The sequence below is a fragment of the Peromyscus californicus genome, unplaced genomic scaffold, assembly GCF_007827085.1.
Source record: "Peromyscus californicus insignis strain IS unplaced genomic scaffold, ASM782708v3 Scaffold_19__1_contigs__length_69161282, whole genome shotgun sequence".
In the NCBI taxonomy this organism is placed as follows: Eukaryota; Metazoa; Chordata; class Mammalia; order Rodentia; family Cricetidae; genus Peromyscus; species Peromyscus californicus.
In genome coordinates, this window is record NW_026294491.1 from 36,077,164 (window position 1) to 36,095,369 (window position 18,206).

General features: G+C 41.0%; 1 protein-coding gene across 3 annotated transcripts in view; it reads left to right on the plus strand.

Annotated features, from left to right (window-relative positions):
- Positions 1-18,206, plus strand: part of Aff3 (ALF transcription elongation factor 3) — a 480,672-nt gene that overhangs the window by 310,251 nt on the left and 152,215 nt on the right. For all 3 annotated transcript variants that reach the window (XM_052745091.1, XM_052745092.1, XM_052745093.1), the window contains 2 exons: positions 1,714-1,794; positions 12,025-12,061. In XM_052745091.1, the coding sequence (XP_052601051.1) occupies positions 1,714-1,794; positions 12,025-12,061 (118 nt within the window). The remainder of the gene's footprint in view (positions 1-1,713; positions 1,795-12,024; positions 12,062-18,206) is intronic.

An 18,206-nucleotide genomic window follows, 5' to 3' on the forward strand; every position in this document is an offset into this window, starting at 1 on the left:
AGACACAGAACTTACATACACATATATAACATGCCAGTGTATAAACAGCATACAAAATTGGAGGGAAGTTGAACATGTTGGGGATGTACATAGAAGTCTGATGTGTATCATAAGTAATTAGTTTATATTGTATTATCTATTTTCAGCCCTAAAGATTACACAGTCTGAACTGTGTGAATGAAAAACTGATTGCAAAGAAAGCTACTGAGTCATTGGGGTGGCCTTAGGGACACATCAGACAGTTCATAATGGAGAAAAAGAAAAACAGGTCAAGTGTTTATAATTGATGACTAGCTTCCACTGTAAAAGATCTGACCCCACTTTATCCTAGCCAGTAATTTAAGTGAAAAGAAAAACGAGAAAACTTGTGAAGAAAACACAGAGAGATTGTACTGTGGACGAGCCAGTTGGTAGAAAGAACATGATAGGGGAAGTGAAGAAAACCCATTTGTATCTTGATAACTTTCTTACTTGGGGAGCAAAAATCTAGCTGAGAGATCTGATCACTTCCCCAACAAATGGCCCACTCATGAACATGATGAGCTAATTCTTCATCCCAGGGACGAAGTCAGATGCCACCCTGAATACAAACCCAGCAGTCCTACTTCCTTGGAGGAGAAGTGAGTGGGAGGAGATAAGGACATGGGCTCACTTGGTGTGTGCAGACTGGAGAAGGGACGTGTGGAAAGCTTATTGCTAAACCCTCCAGCCTGTGGCACATGTGTCGTGAGGGGAGATGGTGGAGGTCCATTAATGCTTACTGGGTGGTGTAGAGTACTCACTCTCGCTTGGCTCTTGTGTGAATTCTGCCCCCTCTGAGGTTCTTCAGAAGAGGGTTATTGGGAGAAGAAATCACTAGACCCTCCTTTGATGTTCCAAACCCTGAACTATCGTTTCTCAACACCTTGCCTACCAAAGGCTGGTGAGGACACAGCCTTCCTCCCACAGCAAATGTCTTACTATTCTTTTTAAAAAAATCAGCTATGGTTCATGTTTGCTTAGGTTTGAAAGTGAAGGCCAATTTAGAAGCATGGTTCAGGGCCTGTTTTCAAACTATACTGATTCCCTTGCTCAACAGAAGTCAATTTAATCCCTTAATGAGTTACTGATGGCAGCTGTCTTCTAGGAGATAGAATTGAAGGAAAATAGTAAGTGTGAACACTAAGACCCCCTCCCTCTCCCTTAGCTCAGAGAGCAGTGTCCAAGAGCACATGGCAGGACACTGCACACTGATCTCAAGTCATGTTCTTAATACTGGCTTGTAAAGTTGACACCATTTCTCTCTTTTCTCCATATATGTGTTCTGTTTCTCTCATTTCCCCCCATCTCTCATGAAGACTGCAGTGATTTATGGAGCTGGTTGGGAATTCCTTATCTCTAATAGTTTATAGACAATTCATCCAAGAAAGAGCACTAAGATTCCAGCTGTCTGACGCATGCCTTCAGAGACATCCTGTGAATTTTATGTAATAATTTGACCCTTTCTTTGTATGCCATGAAAATGGGACAGTTGTTTCTTTCTAAGGTATTAGGGGAGCCTTGAATCTAGGAAACACATTATAAGAATGAGTTTCAATCTGTTTTAAAAATTCCCCCTTAGCCTTTATTGACTCCCATCCTTTCGTGCCCTCTGAAGCATGCCCATGTGGTACTCTGTGTGCTTTTGATGGTGAGGACTCGGTTTGAAAAGACTGTTTTTCATCCCACCTTTAGGAGATGACCTGGCTTCCTCCACTTTCTGCTATTCCAGCTCCTGGCAAAGTGGAACCAAGCAAGTTTCCATTCCCAAATAAGGTGAGCACTTGTAGTACCAGAGAGAAACCCTGTGCATGTGTGGACATTTGTAACAGGTGGTATGTTGGCCCTTCTTACCTTTTCCCCTGTAAACACATCTGCCAGCGGCATGTGATTCTGGCCTTCTGTAATTTGTAAGCATGTATGTGTTCACTGAGGTGGGTATCAATCTGTGACCTCACATTTCCTTATTCTGCAAATTGTTGTTTTATCTAAGTCAGTGGTTCTCGGCCTTCCTAATGCTGCGACCGTTTAATATAACTCCTCATGTTATGCTGACCCCCAACCATAAAATTATTTTTGTTTGCTACTTCATAACTGTAATTTTGATGCTGTTATGAATTGCAATGTAAATATCTGTGTTTTCCGATAGTCTTGGGTGACCTGTAAAAGGGTCGTTTGACCCCCAGGTTGAGAACCACTTATCTAAGTGTTTGTAAGATCAAGAAGCATCTTGCAATCATTTCATACATTCAGTGAGATCCTATGCCCCCTACCCACACACACCAGATAGCTGTTTTTAATGGTTATTCTTAAAATGAATGCCTTAGAATTAGAGGCATGTAGTATTTAACTTCTCTGGCTATCCTTTTACAGCATACCATTTCCTAAGATTTAAAAGGGATGTCTATATCTTCTAAAGGAACTCAGCCACACGACACACTTAAAGTATACCTGAGTCCAGTAAGCTTTCCATAACTTTCCTAGCCATGTGACTGACATGTAGCTAAGTACTCACTATCGAAGATCAAATTATACAGGTAGAAAGAAAGGAAAGTCAGTGACATCCCCAGCCCATCTGTTTTCTACATAAATACCACAACCTTCTAGAGTGAATCACTGAAATAATTGTCCATTGCCATCACTAAGACAATAAATTCTGTTTTAAGAATTAGGCTTCTGCTACTCTCTCTTTCCCTCTCTCTCCTTTCCTCTCTCTCCTTCCCTCTCTCTCTTTCCCTCTCTCTCTCTTTCCCTCTCTCTCTCTCCCCCTTTCCCTCTCTTCCTTCTTTCCTTTCTTCCTTTCTCCTTCACTTCCTCCTTCCTCCCTCCATCCCTCCCTTTCTCCCTTCCTTCCTTCTTTCTTTCTTGCAAAGAATCAAACCCAAGGCCTCACACCTGCTAAGCAAACACTCTCCCACTAAGCCACGACCTCAGCCTCCTAAGAGCTGATTGTATTTCCCTTGACAAAGTGTACTTGGAAGACATCCTGAGTGACTGTGGGCAGTATCAAAATATTGGGTAGTGTGGATTTGCCTTGATTTATTTACTCCATTCATAGCGGTAGACAGATTGTTTATGACCTGTGACCACAAACACCAGTGCAACAAGCACTCTTTGTGAATGTCCCTTTGTGTGCCTGCCATTGACTGTCCCCAGTAAGGACAGAAATTATGATATGGAGTCACTGGAAACCACATTTATACTTGGCTGTGTTTCAGGAAATCCTTTTATGTTTCCTAGCCAATGATTAATACTATCCAAGGTTTTATCATTGTGCCTGTATGATGGATGAAAAGTTGATATCTCATTGTTTTAATTTGCATTTCCCCAATTACTTCTAGCTTTAGCAATGACTATTTTTCCCTTGTGGATTGCCCATTCACATCCATTGCCACTTCATAAAAATGATTTGTAGTAACTTCTTTTATCTTATTCATTTGTCTAGTGCATATAATGAAATCATTTTATAACTTTATTTATGTGCCTTTTATCTAGAAAAGTGTTTAATTTTTCTGTCAGAGGGAAGAAAAATCCTCCATTTTCCAACATTATAACAACGGTCTCTATTCTAATTTTAACATGTTTTTTAGCTTTTAAAAAAATGTGGATGGTGGGAATTGGGACCATAGCTCTCATTTTTGTAGCAGTTAGGAAATTACTGTAGCACTGTTAACACATTAGCCCATTTTTCTCCCAGGAATTTGAAATGTCCCATGTGTCAACATTTGAATTTATTTTAGGTCTCACTATTCAGACACACACACACACACACACACACACACACACACACACACACACACACACACGCATGCACATGATCTGCCTTCTTAGCAAATTTTCAGTGTGTGATACAGTCAATATAATATTAAGTACAGTTTTATTTCTGGTATATTATGCTATGTATCATTTATATATAGCACATATATGACATGTATACATGTGTGTCATATGTATCAGATACATGGTGCATTTATATAAAGTCTATCATGTATATGTGTATTTGTGTGTATAAATATATGTATATGTGTGTGAGTGCTAAATGAAATAAGCTGAAACTGAAAGAAAAATACTGTGTTATCACTTATGATTCTACTTCTGTGTAGACTCTAACGTAGTCAGACTTACAGAATTTGAAGACAGAATGGTGGTTTCCGGAGCCTGGAGTGGTCATGGAAACACAAGACAAAAAGTGCACTCACATTCACAAAATGAATGAACATGTTCCAGTGATCTAACATATGATGATATACACCTGTGAAAAACCCACATTTTAAAACAAATAGCTAGAAGTTATCGAATTTGTTTTTACTGAGAAATAAACTATTATTTAATGAAAAGGCAGCGAATTTCAAACATGAATGAAAACTATCCTATTTAGGAGCACTGTAGGGGTTGCATGGAACTCACCCCTAGGATTGTTTGTTTGTTTGAGTCCCTGAGAAAGAGCGTGTAAATGATTTACAGTGCAGGAGCATGGTTACTGTTACTAACGCCTTCTCTCAAAGAGCCTCGCTGAGAATACTGACCATTGTCTTGTACGATGAGATGAAACTGTCTCCAGCCCCCGGCTGTGACACTGCCACACACTTAGTGTGTGAGGACAACACACTCTTACAATGAAATGAAGCTGTCTCCAGCCCCGGCTGTGACACCGCCACACACTTAGTGTGTGAGGACAACACACTCTTACAATGAAATGAAGCTGTCTCCAGCCCCCGGCTGTGACACTGCCACACACTTAGTGTGTGAGGACAACACACTCTTACAATGAAATGAAGCTGTCTCCAGCCCCGGCTGTGACACCGCCACACACTTAGTGTGTGAGGACAACACACTCTTACAATGAAATGAAGCTGTCTCCAGCCCCCGGCTGTTGCTTCCTTTGCCTGCTTCTGGAAGCTTCTTTGCTAAGGGCTCCTTTCACGCTGACCTCTGCTTGTCTTGGCTTCTCTGACTTCCTCTATCCTCCTCCTTTGTCTTATCAGGAATCTTGAGATGATACTGGCTTCCCCGAAGAAGCCCCTACTTTGGAATCATGATCTGAATTACATCTTCAGCAGCCTTTTTCCCCTGTGAGGTGGCACATTCGCTGGGCCATGGAGTGAACAGCATCACTGTCTTGGAGGGTGCCAGGATTCTGCCTGTTGCAAAGACAGTCGTTGGGGTTTACAGTAGAGGGCAGGGCCCCTGTCACGGTGCTGGAGTGGAGTCCACAGCCTCACCCATGGAGGCAGGGGCTTCCCCACTGCCTGTGCTGGCCGCCAGTCCTAGAAAGCGTCTCTCTGTACCCTTATCTCGGCTAATTCATTTCCTGGCAGCTGGACAGTGCAGCTGATTGATTAGACTACCAATGTTTGCATTACTGAGCTAGAACTGCTTATGGAATTTGAGGGGCAAAAGAAAAATCTGCAAAACGACTAGTAAATAATGGAATTAAGACCTTATTAAGATTAAGGGTGTCATTTGCTCTCACAAAAGGAAAAGTCGATTTTACTGCCCATTCTGAGTTTCCAGTGTCACTAATTTAATTAGCTAAACACTTCTGAGAATTTTTTTCATTTTTGTCTAAGTATCAAAAGATATATACTAAAGCAAAGTCAGTTGATAATGAACTTGGCTTTTCTTTCTGTCCTCTGGGGACTTGATTTGGGCTCACAGTTCCCTAGACAAACATGGCCCGGCATTTCTGCCTCATTCCTCAAATCTCAAAAGTAATTGGATTTGGTAAAGAAAACAATGCATGACTCCTGTAAATTGGCTGCCATTCATTACCAGGTATTTCAGCCAAGAGAGAAGAAAATGAATCCGCGCTGCCCCTTTCCCCCCACGTTTTGCAGCAATCTCCTAACTTGAAATGCAAATAAAGAGCTGACAAGTGCAGTGTGCTTTCCATTCTGGATAGGGATGCACGTCTAAACCCAGGGGCATCTTGGGAGATGTCACGTGGTCAGGAGTGATGAATCTGGTGCATCAGGCCTCATCTGGAACTAGCCTTGCTGAGTGGTTTTCAAAGCCTTCTACAGAATTCTAACATCATTGCAGAAATGAGAATTGACTGCCTTCCTCTTAATTCAGCAGAAGGAGAATGAGGGCCAGCAAGTGTGGAAAAGGGAAGGAAGAACCTGCAGTGGGCCCGTTTGTCACACGTCTCCTCTGGGTTGCTGGCACGCCTCACAACTCCAAAGCAGTATTTGCACTGAAGCTTTGTGATTCACATTACCTCAAAAAGAAACATTTCAATGAACTGTAAATTTTATTTTGTCAGCTTGAGCCTTACAGACGCAGAATGAAAGGAGACACACTGCTTGGGGCCGGCAAAGATGCCTCAGCAGGCACTGGCACTTGCTGCCAAGCCTGAGGACCCAAGTTCTATCCCCGTGACTCACATTTGTGGAAGAGAGAATTGATTCATCCAAGTTATCCTCCCACCTTCACACACACACACACACACACACACACACACACACACACACACACACACACACAATCAATCAATCAATCAAGCAAGCAATTTACTTTAAGGAAATTAAAATGACTGCTGAGTGAACAAAAACCTACCAAAATTGGACAGTTGTGTTTCCCGTGGTAATTAGCTTCGGGAGCCATCTGAAAATACAAAATTTTCCCATTTCTAGCTTTGGGTAATTCTGATGATGAACTCATAAACAAGGAGAAATGTGAGTGGAGTCATCTTCACAAAGTTGAACAAAGCCATCATTTTTAAGAACCACCCTCAACAAGGGCTGGAGAGATGGCACAGCATGAAGAGCATGCACTGCTCTTCCAGACAGGACTTCACACGCCAGACAGCTCACAGCTCCAGGGCATCTGATCTCCTCCTCTGGTCTCCATTGGCACCTGTGCTTACGTACACAATCCCCCCCCACACACACATAGACCTCTTTTTTAAAAATAATACAAGTAAAATGTTTAAAAAAGAAATTGCCCTCACCATACCAGTGTGAGTACTACCTTCTTCCAGAACCATAGCTGGAAAAGCCTCATATTTCATTGATTGAAACATATTTCATTGATTGAAACAGCTTGTTTCAAGAGGCCTAAAATTGGTTTTTGTTTTATGGTCAATGGCCTCTTACTGCTAATTACAAAGGTCTCCTTTCTTGGTAGTTAGAGTAGTTTTTTTCTCAGTACTGTGACCATACTACCAGAAACAGGGGAAGGGAAAAGGGATCATGTAGGCTCACAGCTTCAGAGGATTCCATCCGTTGTGGAGGGAAGGGCCTGGTGAGCAGAGCAGTTCTTATCATAGTGGCAGGAAGCAGAGGAAAGGGGATACAAGGAAAGACCTGGTCCTGTGACTGTGCTCAGTGACCTACTATCTCGTACCCATCACCATTTCCCAATAATTCCACCATGTTGTTCATCTGTCAAGGAATTAATCCCTCTACAAGTCAGAGCCTCATGGTCCAAATACTCCTGGAAATGCTTCAGGGACACAGCCAGCAATGTGTTTTGCTAATCTCTTAGGTGCTTCTCAGTCCAATCAAGTTGATAATTAACCATCACAGTGGTACATGTGCTGATGTGGCCTCATTTGATTTGAATGACATGGTACATTTTATGAAACATGTTATTCATTACAGGACTTCATTAAAGGGATCTCCTGGACACTGCTGTGCCTAGTTATTTCTGTCTTGAGCAAAATTACAATTTTTTTTATTTATGAGTTAAATACCACATTTAAGGGGTTTCAGGATTCCCAAGATGCCAAATAATGGTTCTGGTGTTGGAACTTCAAAATAAGTTCCAAGATACAGTCATTCCTTAAAGTCAGGAAGGCTGATCCCTCTGCCATGTGCACTTGACCCTCAGAATAACACATTTGAAGTGTGACCCTGACAAGCTAGAAACAACACATAAACTTGAGGAATGTCCTGATATGAGATGACAGCAATTTGTTTTTTATGGATCACTGAACTATTATTACAGAGCCATGTTTGGATTAAAACAGTCATAAAAGTAAGATATTTTTGATATTATCAATTTTCTTTCTCTTTACATATATGCATTTACACCTCAATATAGTTTTCCTTTTAAAATGTCGTACTTGGAAACAAAACAAAGAAGCAACCATGTCTCCCTGAGAGTCAGGAAGGTCTCAGAGAGCAAGACATCCTTGAATTACAGAAGCGAGTGAGACCTATGTCCTCAGAGGAGCCTTGCACGGACCACACAGATGGAAGCACTCATGCAGAATCTTGAGTTCGAATCATTCCTCTGCACCCTCCACTCTTGACTCACTGAACTCACTGGGATAATCTTGAAGTAGCCGACCAGAGAAAGGTCATGGAGGAGGTGAAAACGGCAATACACAGCAGGACCTGGCACTCCCCAGGCATTTGCTAACAGAAGATGGAAGAAGCTTTGAGGCAGAAGCTACAAGCATGTTGGTGCCTGGATAGTTGGCATGTACATCAAAGTGGAAAGGACGTCAGCTTCTGGGCCCTTTGGAGAACGAGGTTATCTCCCTCTGCTGTGACCCAGCCTGGCACTGGCTCCCTGAAGAAGGAACAGTCTGCACACGGTGGAGGCCTCTGGGGTTTCACAGCTAACTGGACAGGGAAGGGTGGCAGATAGTTTATTAGGGTTAAGACAGCATCCTGTGTTTTCTTAAAGAAACGAATGCCTCCAAGAGCAGACTAACGACATGCTGGGCCAGCTGTCATTAAGAGTGATGATAAGGGCCAGGGAGATGACTCTATGTAAAAGTGCTTGATATGCAAGTCTGGTGACCTGCTTCTAGATCTCCAGACCCCACATTAAAAGCCGGATCAATATCAAGCATCTGTAACCCCAGCACTCATAGGACAAAACAGGGAGTGGAGATGAGGATGCCCGCAGAAGCTCGTGGGCCAGCTAGCCTGGCATATGTAGTACAGAAGTATGAACAAGAGAAACCCTGCCTCAAACACGGCAGAAAGTGAGAACAGACTCCCAGAATTCATCAACACACACACACACACAGAATAAAGAAAGAGAAAAATGAGATTTCATTTCTACCCCAAGAATGGCAATCTGAGAATATTGGAGTTCATCAAGTTAGTATTTTTTGAGCTAATATCTCGTAGTCAGTATACCACCAGAAGACGTCAGCACAGTAGAAACTAAGTCTGAGTTTATTCATAGCATTTCTATACAGACTTCTGTAGTGATGTTTTTACTAGCAATTATTTTAAGCAGATTCTGTTTCTCTTTCTCTCCGCATGCAAAATGAAATAATAAGTCATTAATCAGATGGGTTTTTAAAATAAAATCTGATCTTCTAGGATGTAGGAATGATGATTCAGGTCAACTGTGAGCTCATCCCATTTCTCTACTTAAAAAGAGTGGATGCCACCAGCCATCATGCAAGTTGCAGGATACATCAGCAAACAAACGTTCTATTCCCATTAGTGTGGGCAGACAATCAGAAAAGGCCTCACTGCTCTGTTTTTAGAAGCGTGAGCTGAGTGCTGAAATCCATGCCAGTTACCATCCTTGTCCATTGATGGCGAGTCTCCTCCACCCGGAGCCACAGCCTACACACAGCCCTGGGAAGCTGACTGACTAAGGCTCAAAATGTTTTCACGCTAAAACAAACTTGTGTCTGTATATAAACTCCAAATTAATTGGAAAAGAAAAGCTCACCAACACATCTGGAGTCTTTCATTGTGGACATTTTTTTTTTTTTTATTACAGAATCTACCCAAAGTAGGCCAAAGTCATTTTGCAGATTAGGTTTCAGCCAAGTACTTCAAGAGCGCTTTGTTTATTTCATCTTCATGCAATAGTTTTCCAAAAACTGAGTTTCAGAGTAAGAACTAAACTTGTTCCCCTTCTCTGAAGGCAAATAGCTCATTATACTAAGAAAGGTTCCTTGGGCTTCTGTGTGATTCAGGCTACACAGCTCCTATCCAACAGCCTGGCTCATTCCATACTACTCCAGAGGGATTCCTTTCTAAAATAGACATTATTACTTGGGTTTAAATGCCACTGGTCCTATTAAATGACTCCCCCTGCCTTCTAGAAACCTCATTCCTAGAGCAAAATTCTGTAGAAACACATCAAGTCATATATTAGTAGTTAATTCCATTTCACTAGATTTTTATTCCACATATCAGAATTATATAGGAGTTTTAGATTTTTATGTACTGATTCACATTTTATTTACACTCTTACCATCTCAATTCATTCTTCTATAACTCACCCTTACAGTTTATGTTAAAAAAAAACAATTTTGCAAAGAAAGAAAATTTAAATTCTCAAGACAGAAGTTCACATTTCATTTTAATAGAAATAAAATCAGATTCAGTCTCTATTTACCTGAGTAGTAACTAAATCTAAAATACAGAGTAGTACTGGATTTATGCCCTTGCAGGTAAATGGTTATGCATAATAACCTTTGTGTCCCTCACAATGAGATGACCACCGTTGCTCAGTAGAGTGTGTCCAGTCAAGATGGGGCTGGCGGCCCTCGTCTGGAGAGGTATTAGAAGTAGGGCACATTCTGAGGCAAATGAGTTAAGATCGATGACATTAATGTAATGTATCAGTGACTAAATCTGGGAACTAAGGCCATAAATTTCATAGAAGAAAACACAAGGTTATATCTCCACAACCTTGGGTTTGGTGATAGATTCTAAGATGCAAGCCCCAAAGTATGAACAACAAAAGAAAAATCAAATTCTTATAAAATGTAAAAGTTTTATGCATCAGAGGACATTATCAGTAATCAGACCATATATTCAGTAAGGATGTAGTATCAACTTCGTGCAGGACTCTTTCAACTCAATAACAACCAGGTAAATAACTCCATTAAAATGATGGATTATTTAAATATGTATTTCTTTAAAAATGAAAATCGTCATCAACTATGTGGAGAAATGAGTAACATCTTTAGTTTTTAGACAAATACAAATAAAAAGCACAATGAGATACCACTCCGCCCATACAAAGATGACTACAAAAAAATCAATTGAAAATAACAGGTGTTGGCAAAGATGTTGAGGGATTGGAGCCTTCATACATTTCTGAGAGGAATGAAGGGCTTCTGCCACCACAGGAAACCATTCGTGCTTCTCAAAAAGTTTACAGAGAGTTTCATAAGACCCCAAATTCTACCTCTAGGTATATACAGGAGAGGATTTAAAACAGGAGCTGTGTGTGTCCTATGTGCATGTCAATAGCAGCACAACTCACAAAATACACACACCATACGCTTATCAGCAGGTGCAAGCATAAAATGTCATCTTGTATATCCAATAGTATTCATCCATAAAAATGCACCCTAGCACATATCTATAGTCCTAGCACTCAGAAGCCTGAAGCAGGAGGACTATGAGCTCCAGGCCAGCAGAGATTGTATAGCAAGACCTTGGCAAAGAAAGAAGAGGCGAAGAAAGGAAGATGGCGGAGGGTGCGTTGGAGAAAGGGAGGGAAGAGATGGCTGCCGATACCAGCACCAGCAAGAATGAACTTTCAGTGAGGCATTCCAACTGAAGAAGCCAGACTCCAAAGGGCACCTGTTGTATGATTCTGTGTATATGAGATACCAGAGTAGGAAAGTCTGTAGACACAGAAATGGGTAGGTTACTAGGGGCTGAGGCGACAGGGGAAGGGGACTAGGGAGATGCTGCTTGAAGGGTGAGGCCTTTGATGTTTGAGTGACAGCATGTGCTGCAGCCAGGTATCAGTGGTAATCATACAACACCATGAAAGTACCACAAGCCGTAGAATTTCTTGTTTCCCAAATGTTTGTTTTGTATGATGTGAATTATCACCTCAATGAAGCAGAACAACAATTCAGTATTGAAAAATGACTGCGATTGTCAACTCTACTCCTAGAACTTCTGAACAAGCATGCTCATGTAAATGTTTCTCTTGACAGTAGCTAGCAGAGTTTTGAGTGGTGACTTGGTTCTGAATAATGCGTAATGTATCACGTATTCAGCTTTGGTTTGGAAAATGAAAATAAGAGTATTAATTGTTATTTCTTGTTTTTTTCAGGACTCTCAACTTGTATCCTCTGGTCACAATAATCCAAGTAAGAACGTCTCTCTAAAGCTTTCTGTGGAGATTGGGGAGGGGAAGATGAGCAGTGGGTTTCAAAGAAGCCATTAGGAAGCAAAATCAAGTGAGAAAAAGAGAGAGAGCCTTTTGTTCAGGCACCACCCACATGTGTGATAAGGTTCTTGATGGCCCTGAGTGTGGATATTTAAGGGGGAGGGGGCCAAAGCATGGAGTAGTTAGTGCATGTCAAAGGGATTCTAGAAGAAAAGAAGACCATGCTCCATTGGTCCCTAGTATGCGTGTGTGTGTGTGTGTGTGTGTGTGTGTGTGTGTGTGTGTGTGTGTGTGTATGAATGAAGGAAACAAATTAAAAGGCAAATAATGAGATGCCTAAATTGAAAGAAAATGAATAAGCCAAAAAAGCCAATCAGAAGGCTTCACAATAAATGACCATAGACTCTGGGAAGGGAACTCACACTTGCTAAATATACTATGCCTTCTTCCAGAAATAGGCAGACTGGGCTGGACAGCAAGTGATCCCCTGATTGAATCAGTGGCTAATGAAGCGCATGAGCTCTGTCATCAGAGAGGGGAGCATTCAGTGAAGAAGAGTTTTAATTCTCTTCCTTGGCCCTACAAATTGGTATTAATGTTGTCTGGGGCATTAAAAATGCATAAGCTGCCCTGTTTGTGTCCTGAAAGCAAACTCGTAAAGAGCAGGCTTTGTTGGTTTCACGAGCAGCCAGTGGGCTGGGAACAGAACAGCCTTTGCTAGTTCCAAAGCTCTGTTGGAAGATAAAAATCACTCTGAGCTGGTAGATGTGATGTGGAACTGAGACTCACCCCCTGCACATCTGTGAGACAGGAGAGTTTGGGAGGAAAAGATGTCCACACAGTGTCCTGGGAAGCTCCATAAAACTCATGCACAGATAGAGAAAGGTCAGTGGGCGGGGGAAGTGATGGCACTCTGGCCCAGGGCTTTCCGGGAGCACCAGTACCAGTGAGGAATTTTTGTAATTCTTCCGTGACACGTTCTCGGGGTTTAATAAGCTTCTATTATATTAGAATGTTAAATATCTTACTGTATAGTCACGTATGAGGACACATGGTGTATGTCTGCATTTTATAATTTGGGAGAACGCTTGCTCAGGGGGCAGGTTGATCTTAGGCACTTCCTGCTCTCCTGTTTGGAATTCTCACTCAGTGACTGGGACACTGTAGAAATGGGACTAAATTAGCAGCAGCCCTAGTAGAGGAAAATGACATCTGGCAAACAGAAAGATGGGCTCCTACTAAAAAACAGCCCTGAACAGTGAAATGATAACTCAGGCAGAAAAGGAAACAACATAGAGTATGTGCTGGTATGGGGAAGAGCCCTTGGGAGCCCCGGGGCAGGCTGTAGGTCTCCATTGAATCCCCGGAGACTAGGCATGGATTGTTGTGATGGACAACTGCACCACCCCGTCACCCTAAGTCTCCATTCTAGCTAGTCCATACATAGAATTTTTCACTTGATTTTCCTTTTAAAAGCTCAAAAACCAAAACTGCAGTAATATTTGCTTAAGAGATGAACAGTTGACCAGATCTCCTCCTAAAGAGAAACGAAATAGGCTCTTAAGGTGGTGCCAGATCTGGAGTGGGCATAATTCAGTACTGGGAAAGGGGGCAACTTTCTCAGCAAGGTGACTAACCAGGAATTCTGCACATGAAGCGTCAAGTATCTCCCGCTCTGTTAGGAAACAAAAGGAGGTGTTGGGCTCCCAGCTCACCTCTTCTCTTGTGAGGTTCCAGCCAACATACCCTCTCCTCTTGCAGATCAGCCCTTCAATTCCCCCACAAGGCACAGGTGTTCTAGAAAATTCCGTCAGGGTTCTGATGCAGAAATCAACCCCTCACTTGAGTTGACCAGCCTGTTGTTCAAACCTGTGAGGAGCAGTGAGCACTGAGAGGAGGGCTGACCCCCGAGGAAATCTGTGTCATTCAAGGCAGAGAGACGCAGAGGCGCACGTGTACCACAGTCTGCAGAAAGACCTGGAATCGATTAAAGTAAAAAGAGCAAACCCATTGCTGTGAAAAACAAGTGCTTGCCGATTAAATGGCCTTAGGAATTTAAAATATGATCGATAAAATAAAAAATTAGTAGACTTTCATAAAAGCAATAAGCAATAGTTTAAGCCTCAAATCTGGCATATACAATTGAAACCTTTTTTGGTTTTTTGTTTGTTTGTTTGTTTTCTGATAAACAGATGGGAAAGATCAAAGGAGTCTAATATAAACAGAAAACCAGGATGGCAGCATCGAGGTCCAGTTAATAGGAATACCAGAAAAAAGTCAAAAACTTAAAAAAACTCAAAATTAATAACATCCCCAAGAAAATAAGCAACACACAATTTAAAAAACACACACACACACTTTATGTAAAGTTATAAAAGAGGCTGTGCATAAGACCAAGTAAAATCAGAATTCTGGTGTTTGGATTATGAAATTGGTGTTGAATTATGTTTGTTAAATTACAGAAGAGGTAGAGAAAAGATGGGAAATAGAGTAAAGATCAAGAAAATTTGAAGAAATGCTAAGTCACCTTTATATAAATAAAAATAGAAATTAAATTTTCTGTGGGCAGGATTAATATCACATTTGACAGAGTTAAGAAAAAGTTAATGAATTAGAAAAGTGAACTTAAGAAATTATGAAGAATGTAGCTTAGAAAGACCAAAAGCAGAAAAAAGAACATGGAACTTCAGAAGCCCAGGGATGAGGCAGGAGAGTCTACCACACACCTCACTGGAATTCCCAAAACAGTGTGACAGGGACAGTGGTGAAGGACGTGACCATGAGAATTATCCAAATGGAAAGCTAACCCAGAGGTGCGTGATACCCGAGTAGTACTGACAGGATAAATGGAAAGAAGCCCCATGTGTACTTGACTGAGAGACATGGAGGAGGGGGAGTTTCAGAATGGCCTTTAGTAAACTTAGTTCACAGCGAAGAAAGAACCCCGCCGGCTGACCTCACCAGGGCCGCAGTGGAGATCAACAGACAGTGGAACTGTAACCACAGTTAGCTGAGAGAACATAACTGTCGGTTGAGAATCTAGGGGCTAGAAAGATGGCTTCACAGTGAAGGGTGGGTACCTCTCTGGCAGAGGACCTGAGTTCGATCCCAGCTCACAATCACATGGAATCCCAGATGTACGAGATTCAACACCCTCCTCTGGCTTTCCTGTGTGTCTATACACAAATACATAAGTAAATATTAAACCTTTTTATTTTAAAAACTAGGTAATTGAAGGTAAAATTAGATTAAGTGAATGTTATTATATATTTATACTATAATTGACTAAGTTTAGAAATGACATGATTTATATAACAATTTCACATATGTAACCAAACAATCCTATGACTATTTATTTTAAAAATTGATCAGTCATTTTAAGAGTAAAGTCATTTTACACAGTGGTAAAGCTGGTTGCTTCTCAACCAGGAAGTCCACCAAGTGCAGCCTAACTGTGCAGACTATAACTTGGAGCTGGCACCCTCTTTTGGGCAGTCCAGTAGGAAGGGCGGCAGTTTCCCACTCACTCAGGCCATCATAACCCTGATGTCAGAACTCAACAAGAGCCGTACAAGAAAGAAAAGTTGGGAACTAATTTCATTAAAGACCCCGGTGCACAAGCCTCCTCAGAAGATGTTTGCTAATTAAATCTAGCAATCTATAAAATACATTTCAAAGTGTAAGAGTTAAGAAATCGATTTGTTCTAGTAATTCAAAGTCAGATTCTGTTTAAATTCACTATATGTAATTCATCATAGTAATTACGAAAAGAGAAAATATGTTTAATCCAAGACATTGATAAAAATACTTGATAAAATTGTATATGCATACTTTAGAAAAAAAAAGTCTTAGCAAGTTGGGAATAGAAGACGAACTCATTTCCACGAACATTTGCCCTTGTCTGAAAGGAAGAACTTTCTAGGAATCCTTCTGCTTGTGTTTAATGTTTCTCACACCCTCTAAAGCTTGGGCAAAGGAAATAGTTCAAGACTGGCCCCTTAGGATAGAATTTATGGTCATGGCCGTAAACTAAGGAAAAGGAAAGTATGGTGTTCCTTAGGGTGGAAATGTCAGAACTCATTTCCCCAAGTGATGAGATCATCAGTATATTGATAGAACACCTGAAAAACCCTACAGATAAGAATTATTAGGATTAATAAGAAAATTTAACAGTGCTCTATTCACAGCTAAAAATCTCTGACGTTGGCATAAAAATATAACTTACTAAGAAATGAATCTGAAAAAGTATATAAGATAGTGATGGGGTAAATTACAAACTATCAAGGAATATTACAGATGACTTAAATGAATAGAGAGATTAATATCAGGTACAGGCATTAGAAGGTACAGTGTTATACAGATTAAAGTTCTCTCTACATTGAACTGTAGATTCGATCCAATGCCAAAGTTCAGCTGTTCGTATGGATAGGAGTTGGCAAGCTAGGCCTCTGATTTATGTGACAGAGCCAAAGATGAGGCTGGCAAATACTTACCTGAGAAAGAACGAAGTTTGAGCCTTATCTTTACTAGTATTGAAGCAACCAGAGCTGCATCCTAAAGGTAGCAGGAGACTAGTGGGGTGACAGACCTGAGTACTTGGAAACTGGAATCCCACGGGAGCTAATACGTGGGCCAGTGTGGAGATGTAGGTGTCTTGTGCTAGAATACTTGGGATGGGAAACAATGAAATTACCTCTCACCTTGTACCACGTACAAAAATGACCTCAAGTATTTTTAAGAGACCAGGAAAACTGTGCTTTTAGAAGATGATAATGGGGTGTCTTATTTGTGTCTTCAGCAAATCTAAAGACATCAAAGCAAACTATTTGCAAATGTCATTTCATTAGAGTTAAAAACATAATTCAGTCAAAAATACCAGGGAAAACAGTAAAAGGCTAACACTGGAATGTTTTATCTTATTATTTAGGCTTATAATTTGTGTTTGTGGTGATTAAAAAGTCGCCATTTGTATTGGGATAATAAATCACTGCATTGAATCAAAACTGAATTTTGAGAAATGACACAGTAGAAAGTCTGGGTCTCATTGCTTCTCAGAGACATGCAGACATCACAGTGAAATTTCATTCCACACCATGGTACTCCCTGAAGAACTATAAATTTAGATTTACCAGTTTACAGCATCGGAAAGCCATGCTGTCCAGAGGGCTCCTAACGTTCTATGGAGAAAGGTGTTCATGAATGTTTGCAAATTCATCGTTCATATGGGTCAAATCTAAATGCCCCTTACAAGGAGTCTGAACAGGAGCTCACAGTCTGCTTCTGTCACAAGATGCTGCCAACAGCAAGGCTGAACCAAGGCAGGGCTGTGTACATCCTGATGGTTGAGTCCGAAAAGCCTGTTCTTTTCAGAGTGTCAGCAATCAGTCTCAGAAGACTGTGGAACAGCACCATGACTCCATTTGTGTGAAGTGTACAAACAGCAGTGACTGAGAGACGTATACCTGGGTGGTGAAGTCTATCCCGCAAAGAAAGGGGAGGTTGAACTGGAATTCTCTTTCTAGGTAGCTAGCTGGCAGAAAGGCAGGAAAGAGGATGCAGTCCCCTGGGGCCACTCGGAAGGCACTAGATGACTTGCCAATGTTTATGTCCAGCCTGGAAGCTGTTTTTATAGTCCATTTTAATTTTTAAAAACCGCCTATACACATCAATTACATATGCCTTTTATGTGCATTAAAGGTGCATACTGTTTAGCAGTCTTTAAGGAGAGGCCTGGCCTTGACTTGAGAAAAACTAACCCATGGAATGATAGAATGTAAGAGTGAAAACCATTTGGCCAGGAGCGTTTCCATTATTCAGATGAGGAGTGTTTCCTTCTTCACCAGTCAACTCTCATTCCCTTGTTGGTTATTACCTAATACTTGTATTATACTGTAAGTGCTCATTATTGGTTTGTAATTTCTCTAATTGACCTCCAAGCAAATAGAATGATTAATTCATTAACTAAATTAATATTAATGATGATGGCTCATTAGTAGTTATGATTGGACAGAATATAACTATTTTAAATTTGACAGTGTGAAACAAAAGATATACCAACTTAAGAGTTGAGAGAGAAAGGATGGAAGGAAAAGGCATGTGTGTGAGCCTCCTCACTTTACATTGTG